The sequence below is a fragment of the Mycothermus thermophilus genome (assembly GCF_041956435.1).
Source record: "Mycothermus thermophilus strain CBS 625.91 unplaced genomic scaffold VTJ04scaffold_5, whole genome shotgun sequence".
NCBI lineage: Eukaryota > Fungi > Ascomycota > Sordariomycetes > Sordariales > Chaetomiaceae > Mycothermus > Mycothermus thermophilus.
The window spans coordinates 2094472-2114045 of NW_027191431.1; the positions used below are offsets into that span (position 1 = coordinate 2094472).

The 19574-nt window shown below is 56.6% G+C and overlaps 6 protein-coding genes across 6 annotated transcripts; 1 reads left to right on the plus strand and 5 right to left on the minus strand.

Moving 5' to 3' along the window:
- Positions 1-23: 23 nt before the first annotated feature.
- Positions 24-933, minus strand: VTJ04DRAFT_7819 (uncharacterized protein; the record flags this gene model as incomplete). The annotated part of the gene is made up of 2 exons (XM_069366187.1): positions 24-768; positions 827-933. The coding sequence occupies 2 exons, from the start codon at positions 931-933 to the stop codon at positions 24-26; spliced, it is 852 nt and encodes a 283-aa protein (XP_069217147.1).
- Positions 934-2135: 1202 nt separating this feature from the next.
- Positions 2136-4492, minus strand: VTJ04DRAFT_7820 (uncharacterized protein; the record flags this gene model as incomplete). Its single annotated transcript, XM_069366189.1, has 2 exons — positions 2136-4142; positions 4214-4492. 2 exons carry the CDS (start codon positions 4490-4492, stop codon positions 2136-2138), a joined length of 2286 nt encoding a protein of 761 aa, XP_069217148.1.
- Positions 4493-5410: 918 nt separating this feature from the next.
- Positions 5411-7291, plus strand: VTJ04DRAFT_7821 (uncharacterized protein; the record flags this gene model as incomplete). The annotated part of the gene is made up of 3 exons (XM_069366190.1): positions 5411-5416; positions 5545-5993; positions 6061-7291. 3 exons carry the CDS (start codon positions 5411-5413, stop codon positions 7289-7291), a joined length of 1686 nt encoding a protein of 561 aa, XP_069217149.1.
- A 290-nt stretch (positions 7292-7581) lies between these two features.
- VTJ04DRAFT_7822 (uncharacterized protein) lies at positions 7582-8474 on the minus strand (the record flags this gene model as incomplete). Its single annotated transcript, XM_069366191.1, has 2 exons — positions 7582-7837; positions 7909-8474. 2 exons carry the CDS (start codon positions 8472-8474, stop codon positions 7582-7584), a joined length of 822 nt encoding a protein of 273 aa, XP_069217150.1.
- Positions 8475-10476: 2002 nt separating this feature from the next.
- On the minus strand, positions 10477-12339 carry VTJ04DRAFT_7823 (uncharacterized protein; the record flags this gene model as incomplete). Its single annotated transcript, XM_069366192.1, has 1 exon — positions 10477-12339. One exon carries the CDS (start codon positions 12337-12339, stop codon positions 10477-10479), a length of 1863 nt encoding a protein of 620 aa, XP_069217151.1.
- Positions 12340-15366: 3027 nt separating this feature from the next.
- On the minus strand, positions 15367-17580 carry VTJ04DRAFT_7824 (uncharacterized protein; the record flags this gene model as incomplete). The annotated part of the gene is made up of 7 exons (XM_069366193.1): positions 15367-15733; positions 15793-15950; positions 16015-16055; positions 16115-16399; positions 16459-16608; positions 16667-17419; positions 17484-17580. The coding sequence occupies 7 exons, from the start codon at positions 17578-17580 to the stop codon at positions 15367-15369; spliced, it is 1851 nt and encodes a 616-aa protein (XP_069217152.1).
- Positions 17581-19574: the final 1994 nt, after the last annotated feature.

Consider the following 19574-nt stretch of genomic DNA (forward strand, 5'->3'; position numbering starts at 1 on the left):
GACCACTGCACGCTCATTCTACTTTACAGCTTGTTGTTCAACTCCCCGCGAGCCCACATAGCGCCGCCATCAATCGCAATCTCGGCACCGTTGACGTGCGACCCAGCCCTGCTCGTCAGGTAGACAATGACGCCGGCAATATCCTCGGGCCTGCCGAGCCTCCTCATGGGGTTGCTCGCGGCGATCTTTTCCACGCCACCCGACATCTCCATGAGCCCGTTGCTCATCTTGCTGGGGAAGAAGCCCGGGCAGATGCTGTTGACGGTGATGCCGCGGGGGCCGAGCTCGACGGCCAGGTTCCGGCCGAGGTGCAGCACGGCGGCCTTGCTGGCGCTGTAGCCGTAGGTGCCCTGCTTGCCGATGGTGCCGATGCCCAGGCCGGCGACGCTCGACGTGATGACGACGCGGCTCGGGTCCTCCTTGCTGGCGCGCTTCTGCAGCAGCGGTGCGAACTCGCGCACCAGGTTGAAAACGCCGCGCACGTTGAGGTCGAGCACCTTGGCGATGGCCGAGTCCGGGTGCGTGTCGAACTGCTCGCCCCACGTGGCGCCCGCGTTGGCCAGCAGGATGTCGACGTGGTCCACGTGCTTGGCCACCTGCGCCACGAGCGACTTGACGCCGTCGAGCGTCGCGCAGTCGGCGGGCGCCGAGATGGCGCGCGCGCCGGGCCGCAGGTTGGGAAGGGCGTTGAGGGTGGCGACGGCCTTGTCGCAGGCGTCGGCCTTGCGGGAGGAGATGAAGACGGTGGAGGCGCCGGCTTGAAGGAGACTGGTCAGGATTGGTTAGCAGGTAGTAGGGAGAGGAGGAATAAACGATGGTTGCTTACGCAGAAGCGGCGCTCAGACCGAGACCGCGAGAACCACCCGTGACGACGGCGATCTTGCCCTCGAGGGAGAAGAGGGAGGGGAAGTCGTGAAGCTGAGCCTCGGCCATGGTGATTGTTGGATTATAAGTGGTGAAGGAGTTGGTTGACTGGAGGCCTCGAGAGGGATAAGATGGCGAGCTGGAGTGGAATGGATGTTCAAGACACACACAGAAACAAATTGGAAAGCTACCCTTATATTCTTTTTATAAACACAACCCGTCGCAAAGCAAAACAGCGACGACACGACGTAGCCCCCATCTTATACCTAAAATCCACCTCCGTCGCCATGTCCCCCTTGCTTGACACTCCCGGTTGCGTCGGCGCCCCTGCCAATCAGCCCTCGACGTTGCGGGGAACCCGGCCCCGTCCAGAGCCCGGAGCCTCGGTCCACGGCACAAGCGACCGCCGCTGGCGAATCCCACGGCCGGCATCCGTCTCCACACTAGTATGGCCGGACTCCCAAAGTTGTCACCATCGACCCGCCATCCTGGATTTGATGGGTCTCTGTGTTTGTCTCCGCAGACATCAACAGGGTTTGGCATCACCGACATAACCTCGGAATGTCGCAGACTTGTTGCCTCCAACCTCCAGAGTTTGGTCTGGGGTCTGGGGTTGCGGGGAGAGCCCCGCGTTTAAGTGGAGAGCTTCCCCAGATACACGACGGGAGGCAGAAGACGTCGAGTTGCCCCTCACCTCCATGCGGCTCAAGCTGTCGGCACCTCTAGCACGATTTGATCACTCAGGTCTCTTCCGTCTCCATAAGGTATGTACTTGGCTGGAGTTTGCAAGCAACGTGGGCCAGATGCACACATGACTCGAATAGGTAATTACGAACGTCATCCATCCGTTCTCCCCAGCGCCCCTTAAAGACTGAGGTGTATCAGTTTGGGCCTGCCTTCGGGTGATATCCATTAGCATCTTGGCATCGACAACACAACCACAGAACACACCTCCCCGACAGAGCAAGTCCCCCGCCAACGCCGCCGCCAGCTTTGTGCAAGCAGTCCCTTTTTTGCAGCTCTCAGGCACAGCAACAGTAAGGTAATCGTACAATGAACTCAGACATAAATAGCGACCCCAAGGCAGGCATCCCACTCCAGCCTTTCAAGTGACCTGGACAAGAACGAAGTGAAAGTCTGCAACAGAATCACACACAGCAGAAGACAAGCCAAGTAGGTATCTAAAACATGGAGATAACCCCTTCCCTCTTGACGACGCTCGCGTCTTCCCCACCATATCAACACTCAAATACATCCACCAATTTACCAACTCACACATCAATCAACCTCGGCTGGGGCTGTACCTCAGGAGCCCCTTGGGGTTGACCTTGTTGCTGCTGTTGCTCACCCTGCGCTCCAGCAGCATTCTGTTCAACGCCCTGCTGCTCGCCATCCGTAGCATTCGCCGCGGCGGCAGCGGCAGCAGCAGCTCTCGCCTGTTCGGCAGCGCGCCGTTCCGCTCTCTCGCGCTCTTCAATTTGCTGGATATGTCTCTCGGCAACCCCCGGCGCGAAGCTCGCGAGGAAGAGAATGCCAGCGCGCTCGATGCGACGGAGTTGGTCCCTAAACCAAGCACCGTTCTGCATGCGGCGCTCCGCGACGAGGCGAGCGGCGGTCTGGGCCGGGTCAACCGGGTCTGCTCCCTGGTTTTGCTGCTGCTGCTGTTGTTGCTGCTGTTGTTGTTCTTGTTGCTGGCGATCGCGATCTCCGATCGGCAGCAAACCCTCAAGCTGCTCACGGACGGGGTGGAAGGCATTGTCCACAATACCGTTGAAGATGCCGGTGTTGATGGCCAAGATCACGAGGATCCCAAACACCAGCGACAGCCAGCGTTCCCAGGACGGGTTGGTGTATGAAAACCACCAAGCGAACGCTACCAGCCGAATAACCAGCCAGATGTGCGGCCAGAGAGCGGCAATGAGTGGTGCCAGACCCGGGTTTCCAGGGTGATTAAACCGTGGCATGGCTTGTTCACCAGCAGGAGCTGCTGGAGGAGCCGGAGCCAGGGGAGCCCCAACCGGACGACGCCGGATGGCAGGTTGAGGGTCATTGCGAACTTGCGGAAGCGGCTGTTGAGGAACTAGTGGCGACGGCGGCCTGTAAGGCTGCTGTTGCTGCTGCTGCTGAGTTTGTGGAGTTTGTTGCTGTTGTTGTTGCTGCTGCCCTTGGGATGATGGCTGAGCAACGCTAGGAGCTGCATTCCCGAACAAGACCTCTACCCGGGATGGATCGAGCGATGCCGGACCCATGGACCGGTAGACAAAGTTGGGTTGATTAGCAGGTGGCCGGTTGGTTATGGTGGTGTAGCTGGTGTAAATGTCGGTGCCGCCGTGAATCAAAACGGCCCTGGGACCTGTGGGCGAAGACAAGATATACACCTCTGGTTGGCCACTCGACGATTGCTGGGTGGTGTACCCGGTGTTCGTCCCGCGGCTGGCAGACCTCGATGTGATGTCCGGAGTTGCAGCGCGGCTCGCATTCCTCGAAAGCCCCGGGAATATGGGTGTTGTCACGCCTGGTTGGATCGGCTGGATCGGCACGTTGAAGTTGAATTGAGCAAGATCGGACGCCATGTTGGCCGGATGACTGCCTGAGGCGTTCCGCTGCATGGCATTGGTCATGGTTTGGGCTGCTCGGGTCGCCTCAGCACCATGCATGATATTGCGCACCTCGGCGGCGGAGAGCGGTCTCTGGCCGACAGGGTCTGACGTTGGAGGAGGAGCCGCTGGACGAGGGTTTGGAGCGGATGGCGTGATGGTCTCGTTGACGGTGAACCTGATGCTATACCGCTGCCCATCCGGCCCAACCCCTTCTCGCGTTACTGTTCGGAATGACTGTCCGACTGGGCTGTTCCTCCCCCCTGTTGAATCTGTTGCCTGTCCTCCTCCTTGAGCATTGTTGGCGCCATCCTGGCTGGCCTGTTGGGCTGCAGCGCGCTGGTTCTGCTGGGAGAGCATCTGGCGCTGTTGTAATTGCATAAGGTGCTGGTTGTGGAGCGCTTGTTGGTGATGCAACACCGCTTGCTGGTGAGCTAGTTGCTGTTGAACATGCGCCGGAAGCCCTACAAGCTGCGGGAACGGGGCCAACCCGAGGATTGGACCTCCTGCCGGCCAAGGGAGAGGTCCCGCGGCAGCAGGAGCGGCACGCTGAGGTGGCTGCAGAGGAGGATTCCGAGCAGAGGCATCTGGACGTTGGGCGGGCTCGTTCGACGGAGTCGGCTGGTGGTCTCCTAGGTCTCTAACTACAAGATGTATTGTCTGCTGCTCGCTGGTCCGGATCTGCATAAAGATGTCCCGTCAGTGATCTGAGACGCTGGCATGCTAGAACGAAGAACGAAGACACCACATACTGCTTCCTCGCCAAAGATGTCCAGTAGAGTGTCCGTGTCGCGGGCGAGCATGCGACCCCGGTGAATCAACCTTTGGTGTTCATCGGCAGGGCGCGATGCGACAGACTCCCGAATCTTTGCTTTCAGCTGCTGCACAGTGGTCGTCGCGGGCAGGCCAGGGAACCTCAGATTGCCGACGCCAGCTGAGGGCGAGATGATTTGAAGGTTCACAGACAAAGGCCCATCCTGCCCATTGCCTTGAGAGACCGAGGGGGGTGAGCTGGGCCGGTCGTCGTCCATCGTGGATACGGGAAACGTGGACTTTTTGGAGGATTGGACGGGAGAGCCGAGTGTCGATGCTCTTTTTGGCAAGCGACAGCAATCTGGGGCCGGCCTGAGAGGTGGCCGCTTCACGCCGAGGCGGGTATCGTCAGTTGCGACGTCAAGAAGGTCGGTTACCGGTTACGAGAACATTGCATGCAGTGGGCGAGTTTCCACGGCTTTCAGAGGTCTTCGATGAGGGGATTCGCAAAAAAACAAGGGTAATAACAATTGCCGAACCTCGCGGGATGGTCGCTGGGCCTTCAGAATGCGCGGGTTTTCTGACCTCACCAAGGTCCTTCGTCGTTGAAAGGTTTGTAAAATCTAGATGTCGAGAGACGATGGATGAGAGATGCTGTCTTTCAACAAACGACAAAGGTCCAGCCAGAGCCGAGTGAACCTCCACGCTGGCATTCTGACACCTGAACAGCCCTGAGCTCCCTGCTGGGACGGGCTGGTGGAGGTAGAGGCGAGTAACAGTGACCAACCCCACCTTTCAGCCGATCGCTCTCACATTAAATTGGTCCGCCCTGCCCCTGTTTTCCCACTCCAATGCACAATTTTTAGTGAATCATGCTGCGGCATTGCGCAAGGCCGATCCCCTCCCCAGGCGATCGAAGTACCCACACACTCCGCTACAAAAGCAGCAGCACCACCCCAGGTTCTGTGTTTCTGGGCCCCTGGGGGGAAGAAACGGTTGCTGCCCTGTGTCTTTTCGTCCAGAAACCAACCTTGGCTGTTGCACCTGCGTCATGATAGCCGCCATCTGAAGGCGAAGCTTGTGCCACCCCTCCCCGCGTCCGACCCGGAGCTCGACTCGATCGCCATAATCCTGCAGGACTTACTGGCACACCCTGCCAGAAGTCTGCTGCTTCTTTGCAGTCAGGCAGGCCAACGATGCAGGTTCGTCCGCCAAACATCTCGCATGTGCTTTCGTCTCCCCTTTTCCCAGGCGAAGGGGCATCAATTGTCTTTCCAAGTGTGCAAAGTTCAGTATTGTTAAAACGCTCGACACAATGGCGTCTTTGCAGATTGGCCTCGCCTCGACCAATGTCGGGTTAGCTCGCGCGAGAATCGTCCATCGTTCGACCTGCCTCGGCCGCCGCTACATCTCGCTGTTGTCGCCGTCCTTCTCGTCACCGCCCTTCTTTTTTCCGTCTTCCCCACCGTCTCCCTCCACCACCGCCACGCTGTTCTCCTCAAGTTTTGCGCCCCGGCGAGCCACTCGCCGGCTCATCCCCCAACGACTCCTGGGCCGCCGGTCCTACTCCCAACAGCAGGATCAGGAGTCAAACGGGCCAGGGGCCGACTCTTCCAAGGTGCAGGGCTCCAAGTTTCGCTGGTATCCCATCCCCGTCGGTCTCGGCGTTGGGTTCCTGGGTCTGGTGCAGTTCTACAAGGTCTACACCAGAGAAAAGGAAAAGGATGGCGAAATCGAGCGACCTAGGAAGAGACGCCGCATCCGGCCCGATGGCCCTTGGTACGAGGAGCCCTCCTCCCTCTCTCCCTCGCAGTCTGGCCTGGCTCTTGTACTGACGGGAGTCTAGGCAAGTTCAGATCATGTCGACCCTGCCCCTGAAGGCCATGTCGCGGCTATGGGGCAGGTTCAATGAGCTGACTCTACCGACCTTTCTGCGAGCCCCCGGGTTCCGGCTATACTCGTGGATCTTTGGGGTAAACCTGGACGAGATCGAGGAACCGGACTTGCGCAAGTACCCGAATCTGGCTGCTTTCTTCTACCGCAGGCTGAAGCCCGGCGCGCGACCTCTCGACCCCAATCCGAACGCCTTACTCTCTCCTTCCGACGGACGCATTCTGCAGTTTGGCCAGATCGAGGGCGGCGATATCGAGCAGGTCAAGGGTATGACCTACACCATCGATGCGTTGCTCGGTCAGAATAGCCCGACGCCAAGCATTTCCAGCCAGACGAAACTCGATTCCCTGCCGAAACGACACGAAGACCGCGAGCTGGAGGAAGGCGAGGAGCTCGTCCGTCGCGACGAGGAGTTTGCGCGGGTCAACGGCATTTCCTACACACTCCCGGATCTCCTGTCAGGTAACAAGAGGAAACGGAAAGACAGCAGTCTAGACCACCCCAAGGACGAGTCGATGGCGGCATCGGCCGCGGCCGAGTCTGCAGTGCGTGCCGAGCTGGACAAGGGCGACAAAACCTGGGTTGACTACGTGACCACCAACAGCAAGCACGCCCTGTACTACGCCGTCATCTACCTGGCCCCTGGCGACTACCACCGGTTCCACTCGCCGACCAACTGGGTTGTGGAGCGGCGCCGCCACTTCGCCGGCGAGCTGTTCAGCGTGTCTCCGTACCTGCAGCGAACCCTCCCTGGCCTGTTCACGCTCAACGAGCGCGTCGTGCTGCTCGGCCGCTGGCGCTGGGGTTTCTTCAGCTACGTCCCCGTCGGTGCCACCAACGTCGGTTCCATCAAGATCAACTTCGACCGCGAGCTGCGCACCAACAGCTTGACCACCGACACTGAGGCCGACCGCGCCGCTGAGGAGGCTGCCCGCCGGGGCGAGCCGTACCTGGGCTACATCGAGGCCACGTACGAGGCTGCGAGCCCCGTCCTGCACGGCCATGCTCTCCGGCGCGGTGAAGAGATGGGAGGGTTCCAGCTCGGTAGCACCATCGTTCTAGTCTTTGAAGCGCCCCGCCACGAACACGACGAGCAGGGCCGCCATAAGTCTGGGTGGCGGTGGGCCGTGGAGAAGGGGCAACGGCTCAAGGTTGGGCAGGCGTTGGGCTACGTCGATCCTTGAGCGGGGACGGAGAAGGTGGAGGGGGAAAAGGTGATATAGGTAACGTTCAATTCAACCAAAAGAACATATTGCCAGTTGCATGCATGCATGTACATAGGATCACAGGTAAAGCAGATATAATACCAAGTTCAACACGAGGAAGTTTTATTATTGCGTCACCTTCGCAACTCTATCTCGATGTATTACGTCTATTATTGTTCAAGCAAAGACCAACGAGCAAAAACCTCCCCGAAAATGCCTGGCTATCAACTCCGTGAAATGCACCTCTAACCCATTAACCGGCAACCCCTTCAAGCATCGTAAACCTTGAACTTCTCCTCAAGAGGCTGGAACGTCTTCTCGCCGGGGTCGGTGCCGGCGACGCGTCCACCAAAGACGAGCTGGGCCGTGAGCTTCCAGCTCTCGGGGATCTTCCACTCCTCGGCCACCTTGGCGTCGATGAGAGGGTTGTAGTGCTGCAGGTTGGCGCCGAGCCCCTCGGCCTCGAGCGCCGTCCACACGGCGAAGTGCAGCATGCCGGAGGAGTGGGCGGCGAAGGTAGGGAAGCTGGTTCGCAGTGGTTAGTGCATCTTCTCCTCTCTCTTGTCAAGGGGGATCCGAAGAGGTTCAAAACTTACGCAGCGGCATAGGTAGGCCAGTCAGCCTGCAGCTTCTCAATGGCCTTTTGGTCCTCAAAGAACAAGACGGTACCGGCCGCGCCGGCGAACATCTCCATCTTCTTGCCCGTCGGTTCCCACGACTCGGCGGGGACGACCGCCTTGAGCGCGTTGGTCGCGATCTGCGACCACAACTTGTCGTGCGCGGCGCCGAAGAGCACGACGGCCCGGTTCGACTGCGAATTGAAGCTCGAGGGGATGTGCTGCAGGGCGTGGGCGACGATCTCGCGGATGCGCGACTCGCCGCCCTTGACGGCCGAGATGTCCTTGTCGAGCGGGTAGATGGAGCGGCGCGCCTCGATCAGGGAGAGGAAGGTCTCCGTCTTGGAGGAGGCCGGGTCGGCAACGGGGATGCTGCCCATGGTGGTGTTGGGGGATTCTTCGGTGGTAGTGACGGTGGGTTTCTCAGTCGAAGTGGCGGTTGCTTCTGCTGCCGCCGCGGTGGTTACGGAGCGGGAGTTGGCGGGTTCCTTGGGAGATTTCGACCAGGGAAGGCCACAGAGGAGGGTCTTGGCGAATCTTTTCATGGTCGTTAGCTTGTTTGTTGAGAATTGTAAAACCGTAGGATTGTTCTTGATCGAGTTGGAGCTGAGGAACGGTGTCTAACTATCTAGATGCCGCCCGGCTCCTGGGGATTTTATGGAAGAAGAGGACAAGACAAAGAAAATTAAAACTCAAGAGGGTTGCACTCTACCTGGGATCGGCAACGAAAGGCGCGGTAGATATATGTCGGTTAGGGAGGTTAGGCCGTATGTGATGTGATGTCAGGGGAGGTAGTATTGCGATGTTTGCGACGCTGCTGCAACGCCGGGAGCAGTTCTTGATGCCGACAAACCGAAACATGGGTATATATAATTTCTTCAGAGTCTACCTGTCCTCGGCCGTGATGGAGAAAATGTTGAAGGATTACAACACCAATGTTGCGCTATCTTGGATCCATCATGTCCATCTAGAAGGCTCCGTCAGAAGCGGACCCTTTTCAACGCCGCTCGCATCAGTCAGCATTCATCAGGGGTATCATCTCCCCACGATAGTGTGCGGAAGGTCGGGACAAGCGACAACACCATCCCGGCCTCTAGAACCAAGAAGAAACGAGCCATGTCCACCGCATCCGCCCCGTTGCTTGGTCATCTCCACCGGCGGTATCACTCCAAGTCTGTGGTTCTCCACCACCAATGTTGGGAGGGTGAGGCGCCGGCGTAGGGATGAAGCGGATGGAACCGTTCCAATGAAGAATGTAAAGAATTGTCCAGTTTGTCAGTGTTTGTAAGGTATTTAGTCAGGCAGAACCCTTCTTTGGGATCTGACTCTGAAGGAGCGGATGTTTTTTGTCTTATACAGTAACCTCGAAACGCATGGAAAAGCTTCGCAAATCTGGATTCCGCAATGGGTGCCGGGTGCCTCCACACGACCCATCCAATGAATGCCCCGAGATGGCCCAGAGGCATGTCCGGATGGTCTGGTTGAGCGAAACAGTTTGCGGTCTTGTCTGCAACACTGCCGAATGTGTAAGCAGCTTAGTCATGTGCTAATGCAGGACATCGCCGGCTGTTGGTCCAATCGCTGCGGCGCCAACGTCCATTTTGGGGAACTGACAAAGCCCGGTGCTGGTGGGACCTCGACTTTTCACAACGGATTTCCAATGCTTACACAATCCAAACCATCACAGGCGATGTCCACCTTGAAATCGGCTCCATGTGGGTTGTGTGGACATGAAACAGGAGAATTACACGTTTCACGGGGGACATGTCTTTTCTAGCTTAAGAATGGGTTTGCTGGCTCACTATTGCTCGATCTCGTTCGCTGCCAAATCAAAGTGATAAGTTGGGGTTGCTATCGCTCAATCGCCAATGGGCGTTGGCTGGAAGGGCAGACGGTGATCTTCCCTCAGGATAAGTAGCATCATGAGAACCTTTTAGTTTCCTTGGCCAACAATTGATGATTTTACAAAGTACTACTGTTCTCTGCCGATGTTGAATCAGTTCCATGGTGTGGATTCCTTGGCCGGAAGACGTGGAGGCAAACTTGGATGCAAGACGGATAAGATGATGCCGGTGCGGGATCAAATTGCTTCCACCAACACCAATGAGCGTTCGTGCTGATGGATGACTTTCATTTGTCTGAGAGAACAACTGAGATACAATCCGAGTCCTAACAATAGACAACATGTACAATAGTGCTATTATTTACATACATGCTACCCACCCTATATGCAACCATATCACCTCCCAAGGCTAGTGGCTGTTGCGATCGTTTACGGCGACCTTGAGCCCAATGTGGTATAAACATCAGCAATGCCATGTCCATGTGCCATCCCGTCCATGTTCCCAACCCGAAACGCCGTTTCCTCCCACCCGAGTAGTAGTTTGTTATTATCGTGTTCATGCCTTCTGATCCTGTCCCACCCATCATCCCACCGGTATAATGCTTATGCCACAGCATTTGACATGCAACGAGTTATATAACACCCCAACAGGAGCGCCGTATGGAAAACAGCATTTGAAAAAAGAAAAAGATAAAGAAGCAGGATCACCACGTCTCAGCGATATACTGCCCCGCCTCCCTCTTGAGGTTCCAGAACTGCTGGGCCTCCTCGCGCGTCAAGTTCCCCTTGAGCATGGCGACATCCACCAAGGCCTTCTCGACGCCTTCCCCCATGCCCTTGCTGCTGCCGCACACAAACACGCGGCCGTCGACCGCGTTGATTATGTACCAAACGAGATCGGCCTGGGCGCGCACTTCCTCTTGCACGTAGCGGCCCTCCCCGCGGCGGCTCTCCACCACCCGCTTGACCTCGTCCTCGTGCACGCCCCATTCGCCGCTGTACAGCTCATCTACGAGCGAGTCGCGGATGCCCTGCAGCACCCAGACCTTGTTGGCGCAGCTGGCCGTCTTGAGGCGGCGTTGCACGAAGCCGCGGAAGGGGGCAATGCCCACGCCCGCGCCGATGAGCAACATGGGCCCGTCGGTGACGAACTGCTTGGCCAGCGGGTTTGCCATGAGGCCCTTGAACATGGGCACATAGAACTCAGGCTCGGGCTCGCCGCGCTCGCGCGCCTCGATGAAGGCCAGGGCTTGGCGCTGGAAGAAGCCCGATCCAACGCCCGTACGCGTGCCGCTGCGCCAGTCGGCAGTCTCATGAACCGTGACGGCGATCTCGATAAGGCGGTGCTGCTTGTCGTCGCGCTTCAGGAACGACTCGTGCGGGTCGTTGGACAGCGAGTAGAAGCGAGGCATGAGCGGCTGGAGAACCGACAGCAGGTGGTCAAGCGGCGGCTTCGCGCTGGGGAAGGCATGCAGCAACTGGACCAGCGAAACGTGGGGACCAGTACGCAAGTCGCAGAAGACGCCCTGGCCCTCGGCGGAGCAGAGGAAGAGCAAGATCTTGCGCTCGTTCTCCTCGGTGGCGTGCTCGGCAAGCAGCCGCAACAGCTGCTTGGTCGGCGGATAGGATTGAACGTCGGAGCACCAGGTCAGCAGGTCGCGGCGAGTCGTGACGAGCTCGCGCGCCATGTCGTCTCCCCACACTGTCGGCCACCGGCCCTTGGTCGTCCGCAGCAGCACAGGGCGGTCCCGGAGGAAGCGGGGCACCAGAAGCAAGTCCAAGATCTCATCCACCACCGACGCTTCGTTGGGCGCCGTCACGCCGATGGCGCCGCCCACCTTGAAGTCAACCCCTTCGCCCTCTGGGTAATTGGTCACATCGAGGTCGAAGTGGAATGTCCGCTTCTCGGCTCCAGGCTTGGTGAGCTCACGGGCGCAGTGGATGCGAGCAGGGAAAACGTGGTGCGGCGGATGAGGTTGGACAAATGACGGCGGTTGGATGCGTGTGTCGAGGTCTTTGATACGCAGGCTGTGCAAGCTCTTCTCTAGATTGTGAAAGGCGTCACGAGTAGGGGCTGGGCTGGACGGCGCGGAATCGGTGCCCAGAGCGATGGTCGAGTCGGTAGGAGACGGCACGCTGGACGGCGGGCGCACTGGCTGCAGGAAGGCCGTCTGCTCCGGCAGATCGCACACCCCAGTTAGGGTAGCCGGGATTTGGTCGATCTTGAGGCATAGGGACCGGTAGGCGTCGTTATCAGGGAACTTGACCAGTTCGTAGCGTCCATCCGTCTTCTTGGGGCGGCCAAGGCCGAGGCAGCAACCGCCACCGCAGCAACGCTGGATCAGCTGTGTTGTGGTCTCTCCGGTGATACGTTGAACATCGGCCGGGCTCTGTGCAATCAGCCTAGTTGATGCGCGCCGGGTCCGAGCAAGAGGTTGGCGGGGCTCTTCGGACTCGTCTGAGGACTCGGAGTATGTCAGAGAGGGTGCCGTGGACTCGGCAAGAGGCTCCTCGGGGATGCTCGCCGCCGAGTGCTCGACAAGGATGCTATCGATCTGGGTGGCCATGGTGCTATCGGGAAGGGTGTCCGGGTGATATGTTGGATCCCTTTGTGTTCAACGGGATGAGGTGCAAGTTTGGGTTGAGACACGAATCGTTCGGCCTGGTTTGGAAAGGAGAGATGACTAGGTCGAAAGGTGAGGTCCAATGAAGAGTGGCCAGGAAAAGTCCAGGCTTGTGACCGAATTGAACGGTCAAAGTGAAAGGTTGAGATCGCTTGTCCGTTAAGACCCCTTCAAGCCAGGGTCGGGTAAGTTTCGAGGTGTTGGGTTGAGGAGTCGATAGAGGCCTGAAACACCGAGGAACGGTGGAGTAGGTTATGTAGGTCAGAAGCCTCGAGAGCTCTTTTCGGTCGACCCTTGGAGTTTGGGATTGACACAATGAAGGGGAGTCTGGCGATCTTTAAAGGCGGCGCCGAGTCATTCCTTGGAGCACACCAGAAAAAGTTGTGGCTCGTGAAACAGGAAGAGGGTAGTCGCAGGCGTGGGCTGCTTTTTAGGGGGGTGGGAGGCAAGGAAGGATCTGAGGCGCATACAGTGCGAGGCGACGCGATCCCAAGAGAGGGGATGATCGGGCGATCCATGTGCAACATCCCGCTGCTGTTGGGGCAAGCGAACTTCTCCGGATTTGAGCAGGCTTGTCGCTGGTCTTTGCGGGAAAAATCATCCCATGCTGGTCCATTCAATGCCACAACCAAAGCCGTCGTGCAGACTGCTGTGCACGCCAAAAAGACGCGGGATTTGACAATGCAGTTGCGGCTCTTTTCGGGATATGGTTGCGCCTCGGCATGGCCGTTCGTCCCCGGTTCCCCAGATCCCAAAGGCTGTGTTCGTCGGGCTGTGGTGCCCCTTTCTCCAGGTTCTCGAACACAGCATTCATCAGACATCACTCAACGCTCACTCAGCAGGCTGGGTTTTCCCGGACAAGCGGTCTGGCAGATTGCCGACCCAGATGGAACCTGGATCTTGTCAGACCAGTCCAATTCAACATCGAACGATGGCTCTGTCCAATTCCCGAGAATTTGTCACTTCTCTTCCGTGCCTGTCCGAAATCTTGCTGACAGTCTGTCTTCTTGTCTTTCAGAGACTCGGGAAGTTCATTGAGAGAACACTGTCCTCTGTCAACCAATTCTACGCAGTAAACGAGGAGCAAATCCCCCAACCCAAGGAACCCCATCAGAAAATGTGGGAGAGGTTCGCCACCCGCTTGCAGCTCAAACTTGTGAACCCTGTGAAAGTGAACCAAATCTCAACTCTTTCTGCGCCAACGGCGCTTCTAACTTCAAAACCCACCATTGGCATGGCCCACTGCCACCACCGCGGGGGGAACGGGCATCCCGCAACTCTTCCGTAATGCCAAACTAGTGGCGGTGCGCGGCAGCGCCACTACAGCCACCAAAGCTCTGTCCATACATGACCCAAACAGCACCCACTGGATCGGGAGTGCATGCGACTTGAAATTGACCTAACCCGATCGATAATTGGAACAAAAGACCTTCTGGTCCCGGCATCAAAGGTCTTTTGGTTTCTTATTGCTCAAGGATCTCATTTCCTCGGACGAACGCGAAACACATACCAAGTTCCGTGGCTCGGATGTCCCAGAAATTCCGGTTGTTCGTTTTCCTCGAATTATCCATCTCCGCGATGCGTGCTTTCGTATCATGTTGCATCGTTTCGCTGTTTCTTGAGCCTTGACTCACGTCGAACGTGTCCTGTTTCGCACACTTCCGAACTTCGGCGCGGATATGCTCGGTTACGCTCCCTCTCCTCTCGACGGGTGATACACAGTGTCCGGATAGAATAATAGACACGGTATGACGCCAAGATATCTAATCAATCAATCAATCAGTCAGCCAAGATATCAATCAGCCCCACTTTTGTCCTTTGTCCTCACAAAAAGGGAAAGGACGTCCAGATTGTCGGGGAAGGAATGCTGGAATTGGTTGATCTGATAACGTTAATTGCTAAGAGAGCCGAACCAAAGAACACGACAAGAATGACGGGAGCGTGGGGTAGGACTTGCGACACTGGCTCGATGGCCATACAGAGCGCGGGTACCGGATCTCATGAGCTCCTAGTGGGATAGACCCTACATGTCAAGCACTAACACCATCCGTGGGCAGTTTGCAAACATCACGGAGTTAGGGATTAAGAGTATTAGGGGGTCGGAAATAAAATATCGTAGATATTAGGGCTCCTATAGTTGTGGTGATAGCTACGGTATCTGAGAAAGGCTAGTTGCTGTGGTGTGCTAGCATACAATTCTTGCAGGAGTGATACTTCTTGGTTCTCACGCCTTGGGGTTGTCAGCTATCAAGGAGACACCAGGCTCCATATCATCCCATGAACACTCGACGAGCCGAGACACCAACTAAAGACTTGCAAGCAGAGAAAAGCACTCATTTGGACATTCTGTGTGAGGGGAGTGCCCCGGAATAAGAGCTACCTAACAACTCGCCCGGTGATCAATATAATGTATCCAATCTGTGATCAACGCAGGAGATAGACTTGAGAGAAAATCGATCATTCAAGAAAAAAATAAATCATCACTCATCACGTCGTAAAATGGTCGTAACATCATTAATCTTCGTCAGGAGAGGAGATAAAACGTAAAACAGAACATGGAATGGGAGAGGCCATTCGAGATCCATCAGAAACGTAGAACGGAGACAAACCCCGAGTGAAAGATGGGATCAGTTTGCCAAACCCTTGAGCAAATCCGTCACAGAAAAAACCAGCAACGTGTTGAAACACAAGGATCGCAGGCCAAACGGGCAGTAATGATTCCTGCCATAAGGTCTGCAATGTCGACAACAGTATGCCTGGTGTTTGAGCTTGACGGCGTCGTAGAAAGCCCAAGCTAATGTCGCATGTGCAGTTGGCTGTGACAACAAAGCACAGCCGGATGATGATGAACGTATTCAATTCGAAGTCGGTGGCATCAGCTGGTGTTCAGCCGATTGCCAACGGGAGAGGTGAAAGAGGAGAGGCTTAGCACCTGGTAGATACCAGGGCCAAAAACGTCAATCATTCTTCTTATTCTTCTTGTTCTTCTCCTCCCTGGGACTGATCCGGATCAACACCCCAGCCGGGCAGGGGCTGTTGGAGGTAGAAGCTATCAGCGGCCCGTTGCACAATGTTCTCGAAGTCTCCAGGATCGATTGATCCGATGAAGAAGACGAGGAAGTTGTGTTCGATGGAATATAGTTTGGAGTAGTTGACTCGAGAGTCGTGAGATATTCTCTCCGCTCTCTCATAGAGATTGATCCGGACGGGTGGGACGCCTAGCTTGGGTTCTCCCTCCAGCATGTGCGGCTTCCTGTTGTTCTGGTAGATGATGCCGTGGTACTTGGGCTTGACGCCCTTCTTTTTGCATCCAAGGCGCCCGTAGGTGAAGATGGGCCTGTGGGAAAGTCAGACGAGAATATAATTAATGGAGGTGCGGGCACAAAAGTCACTTACACACACAAGGAGTGGCCTTGGTAGGTCCTCACGACGATGAAACGGCGAATCCCCGAATAAAAGAGATTGCCGTTGTAGCGGATAGTTTTGTGCGTGTAGAGATCGTTGTCTCGCCGTCCTCCAGCACCGTGCGGCTCACACCAGAGAACTTTGAGCACCTGTCAAGGGTAACCGTTAGAAGTGCCATCAGAAATTGAGAGATGACAATGTCCTGTTTCTCACCTCACCGGGTACGAATCTGGACGAAGGTTCGACGACATATTCTGCGATATTTAATTAGCATGGTGAAACAGAAGCGGTGCACAAGCCATGGGTTGCTCACCAGGAGGCAACACAATGTCTTTCCCCTTGCCGCCCATCAGAGCCATGAGGTCCATTGGGGGAGGGATTTGGACAGGATACGCCTGGACATTATGATGACCACCATGCTGGGTCGGGGTAGTTTGCCCATCGTCATTTTGATCTTGGTCATCCTGGTCTTCGGCGTTTGGGTGCTGGTAGGACTGTGACGCATATGCTGATGACGTATCATACGACGAGGATGCTTGGCCTGTGAGATATGCGCTGGGAGAGGTCTCGTCGTATTGTTCATATTCGGATGCCGCACCTTGAATGAAAATATGTTAGTTGTCGCGGCTACCAATGTTAGGTAGGAATCTGCCTTACCGGTTTCATGTTGCTCGGAAGTCCACACTGGTTTCCCTTTGCTCTGGCGCAACTCATACCCAGAGTCCGCTGCATTGGACTGGGCGGTGTATTCATCAGATAGTTCTTGTGATTGATGAGACCATGAGCCAGCTGGGTGGGATTGCTCCTCTGTTCGCACGTCAGTATTGAGTCCCCAACGCACGTACCAGTTCCCGCTTGCACATACCGTTGTAGGTCTGCTCCTCGCCAGCCGCCTCCTGGGGCGGGCTGTGAGATTCGTCTGGAGTGGAAGCAGACGAATCCTGTGGAGTCCCATCGGAATTGGTTTGGGGCTCATCGGTTGTCCCTGGCTGTTCCACGGAGGAAGGACGAGACGGACGTGGGTTGTAGAAGGGGTCTGGGGGCCCGTAGATAGAAGGATCTGGGTCAGAAGAACCGGCTGGTTGCCCGCTGCTCCGACGATTTCCCCCTCTTCTGTGGTATTTATTGTCTTTGCCCTTCCCCTTGCTCTTTCCCTTTGCGGAGGCAGCATCCTCTTGCGGCACCGCAGAGTTGCCGTAATACCCGGCCACCACCGTGCTACTGGTGGAACTGTAGGTTCCAGTTACAACCCCAGTGCCAGTAGCAACGGATGTTCCGTAGGCGGAGGTTACGGTCGCCCCGTAGCCTGGCACTCCGTAGCTGTTGTATGCTGGCGTCGCCCCGTATGCCCCGTAGCCGGAGGCGCCGTAACCGGAAGACCCATAGCCAGGTGTCCCGTAACCGGATGTCCCATAGCCAGGACCTCCCGAGGTCCCGTAGGTATAAGCGGGATTCGGATTCGGATAGTAATTCTCAGTCCCGCCGCCGCTGAGATTCATGTTCGCGAGCTGCTCTGTGATTTCATTTGCTTGTTGCCCGCGAGGGACTTCGTCCGCCGGTTGGTGGCGGGGTCCGTCATTTTGTACCACTTCCCCCTCCCACTGGTACTCGAGACTCCCTGTCATCAATGACGGATGGTTAATCGGGGTCGTGGTCTATATGTAGATGTCAAACTTCCATACCATCTGGCATATACCGGGCACGGTATCGTTGCCCGGATTGGGGGTCTTCAGCCCATTGGCTCCATCCGTCATTTGGATCCATGGTGCCAACCACCATCAACTCTGGATAGTATTAGGCACCGTAGGGTGGCACGTCGAGGTCAAATAACAAAACCCCCCTCGGCTGTGTCTTGGAAACCCCGAGGCACTAAAGGGGAGGATTTGCGAAGAGAGGTGAAGTGTGGTTATGTCCCGTGGAGCAAAGGGACGACGATCCCACAAGATGGCCTAACAAGCTCGGCCGGAGGAGAACAAGAATGAAAAGGCGGATTGTTCTTGCGAAAAGTGGCGCACTGTCAGATAAGGCTTCAGAGTCGTGGCCCTCGTCCCGCGCAGAGCCGCACGACACGGCTCTCCTACAGACTTTGAAAACAGAGCAGCACGACACTTGGGTCGTAGCACGTCTACTGCCAGCGAACACGGCTTCAGGATCTCGGCCAGTCGGCTGAGGTTGTGTGTGGTTGATTAAATGCAAGCGTGATTGGCCAGCGAAGAAAACTCGTGACACTGGACGTCGAGCCCCTCACTCGGGTGCCAGCCGAAGCACGCCGCCGACTGGAGATGGCGCGGCCAGCCGTGCGAATGAGCGGGGATAGGAATCAAGTTGTGTGGCGCCGCTTGGGAGTGTGTGCCTCATGTGGTGGGAAAGGGCACTATGCAACGAAAATGCAAAACAACGGACCTGGAATGAAGGAAGAGACGGAGGTGGGATGGCGGAGGAGGGGGAAAGGAGACGAAGTGGGTGAGGTAGCCATGGGGTGGGACATAGAGGGTTTTCAATCTGGCCTCATGCACACTTCATATTATTCTGCGTTTTGTGTCTCGAGGAGGACCTAGGTCCATGTGGTATAAGAACCCCCCAGTCTCGACTTAGGCTTCGAGGCCGAGCATAATGAACATGGCTTCCCCTGCTCTGACTGAACGTACAGTACATACTATGGCCACTTATGGCCATAGAGTACACATGTCTCTAAGAAGAAACGTAGCGTCAGTTAAACTGCATCGAGACGCCGTGGCGCTATGGACAAGCTGGAAGCCAAGGACGGTCTATTTTCGCGACCATTTCCTGGTCCTTACCCCCCTGCTTCGACTTAGGTTTCCAGGTTGCGTTCGTGGCCCAACGAGAGCGTGGGTGGCGTTTTTGACCCGGACACGCTGTGTCTGCAGTCAACGAGCCCAACGCATGCCGGCTGCATGTCCATGCGAGCCCAAAGTTTGGAGAAGGCGAAAGGTGAAGGTGACTGGGCCGGGTTCGGCGGCTGGGGAGTGACAAGACAGCTGGAAGTGTGGAGAGTTGTCGGCCGACGGCGAAACACACTTGTTGCGGGCCGCAGAGAGACGGCCACGCCAGCCTTGTCTCCTTCCGGATGGGAGCGACTGCATCGTCGAGACCAGGTGCTCATGGCGCTCTTCCCATCTGCCCCGCCTTCTCGGCTACTGCGCGATGGACGGGATTGTGGGGTTTGAAGCGGAGGAAATGCACCTGCCAGCGGCAAGTGGGGATCAAAAAAGATCACAGGGGCTGGGGGCTGCCCGACGGGAATCGTGGCCCGCCTCCCGGGAACCATCCATCCAGGATCTTGATTGCTTGGAGAGGTTTCGTCATGGATGATGGACTTCGACCTGGAATCCAGCTTGCAGAAATCAGCTTCCAGGTTGCGAGCAGGTAGAGATCTTTACCTGCCTAGGCATCTGTCACGCAGTGCCCAGGAGAGGGAGATCAGGGCGCCACCTATCATGGAATGGATTCGATCATAGCGCCCCCAAACAGCATCAAACATGCAGCAAAAGCTGGATGTGCCGAAGGTCCGGAGTCCAGCCACTGGAGGTTTTATTAGGTAGATAGAGGGAACAGTCCCGCGGTTCACCCATCCGGGGAGGCCCACCAGAACCTAGACACGTACCAAGAGCAAGCCCGTAAACACCTCAACAACGACCAGAAGATCTACTAAGTCAAATATCTACCAGAGGTAATTGATTGCGAGAGGCAGGGCAATGTCTTGCAGGGGGAGGGAAGGGGGGGGTCAGCCAAATCTCTGGCCTTCTGTCTCT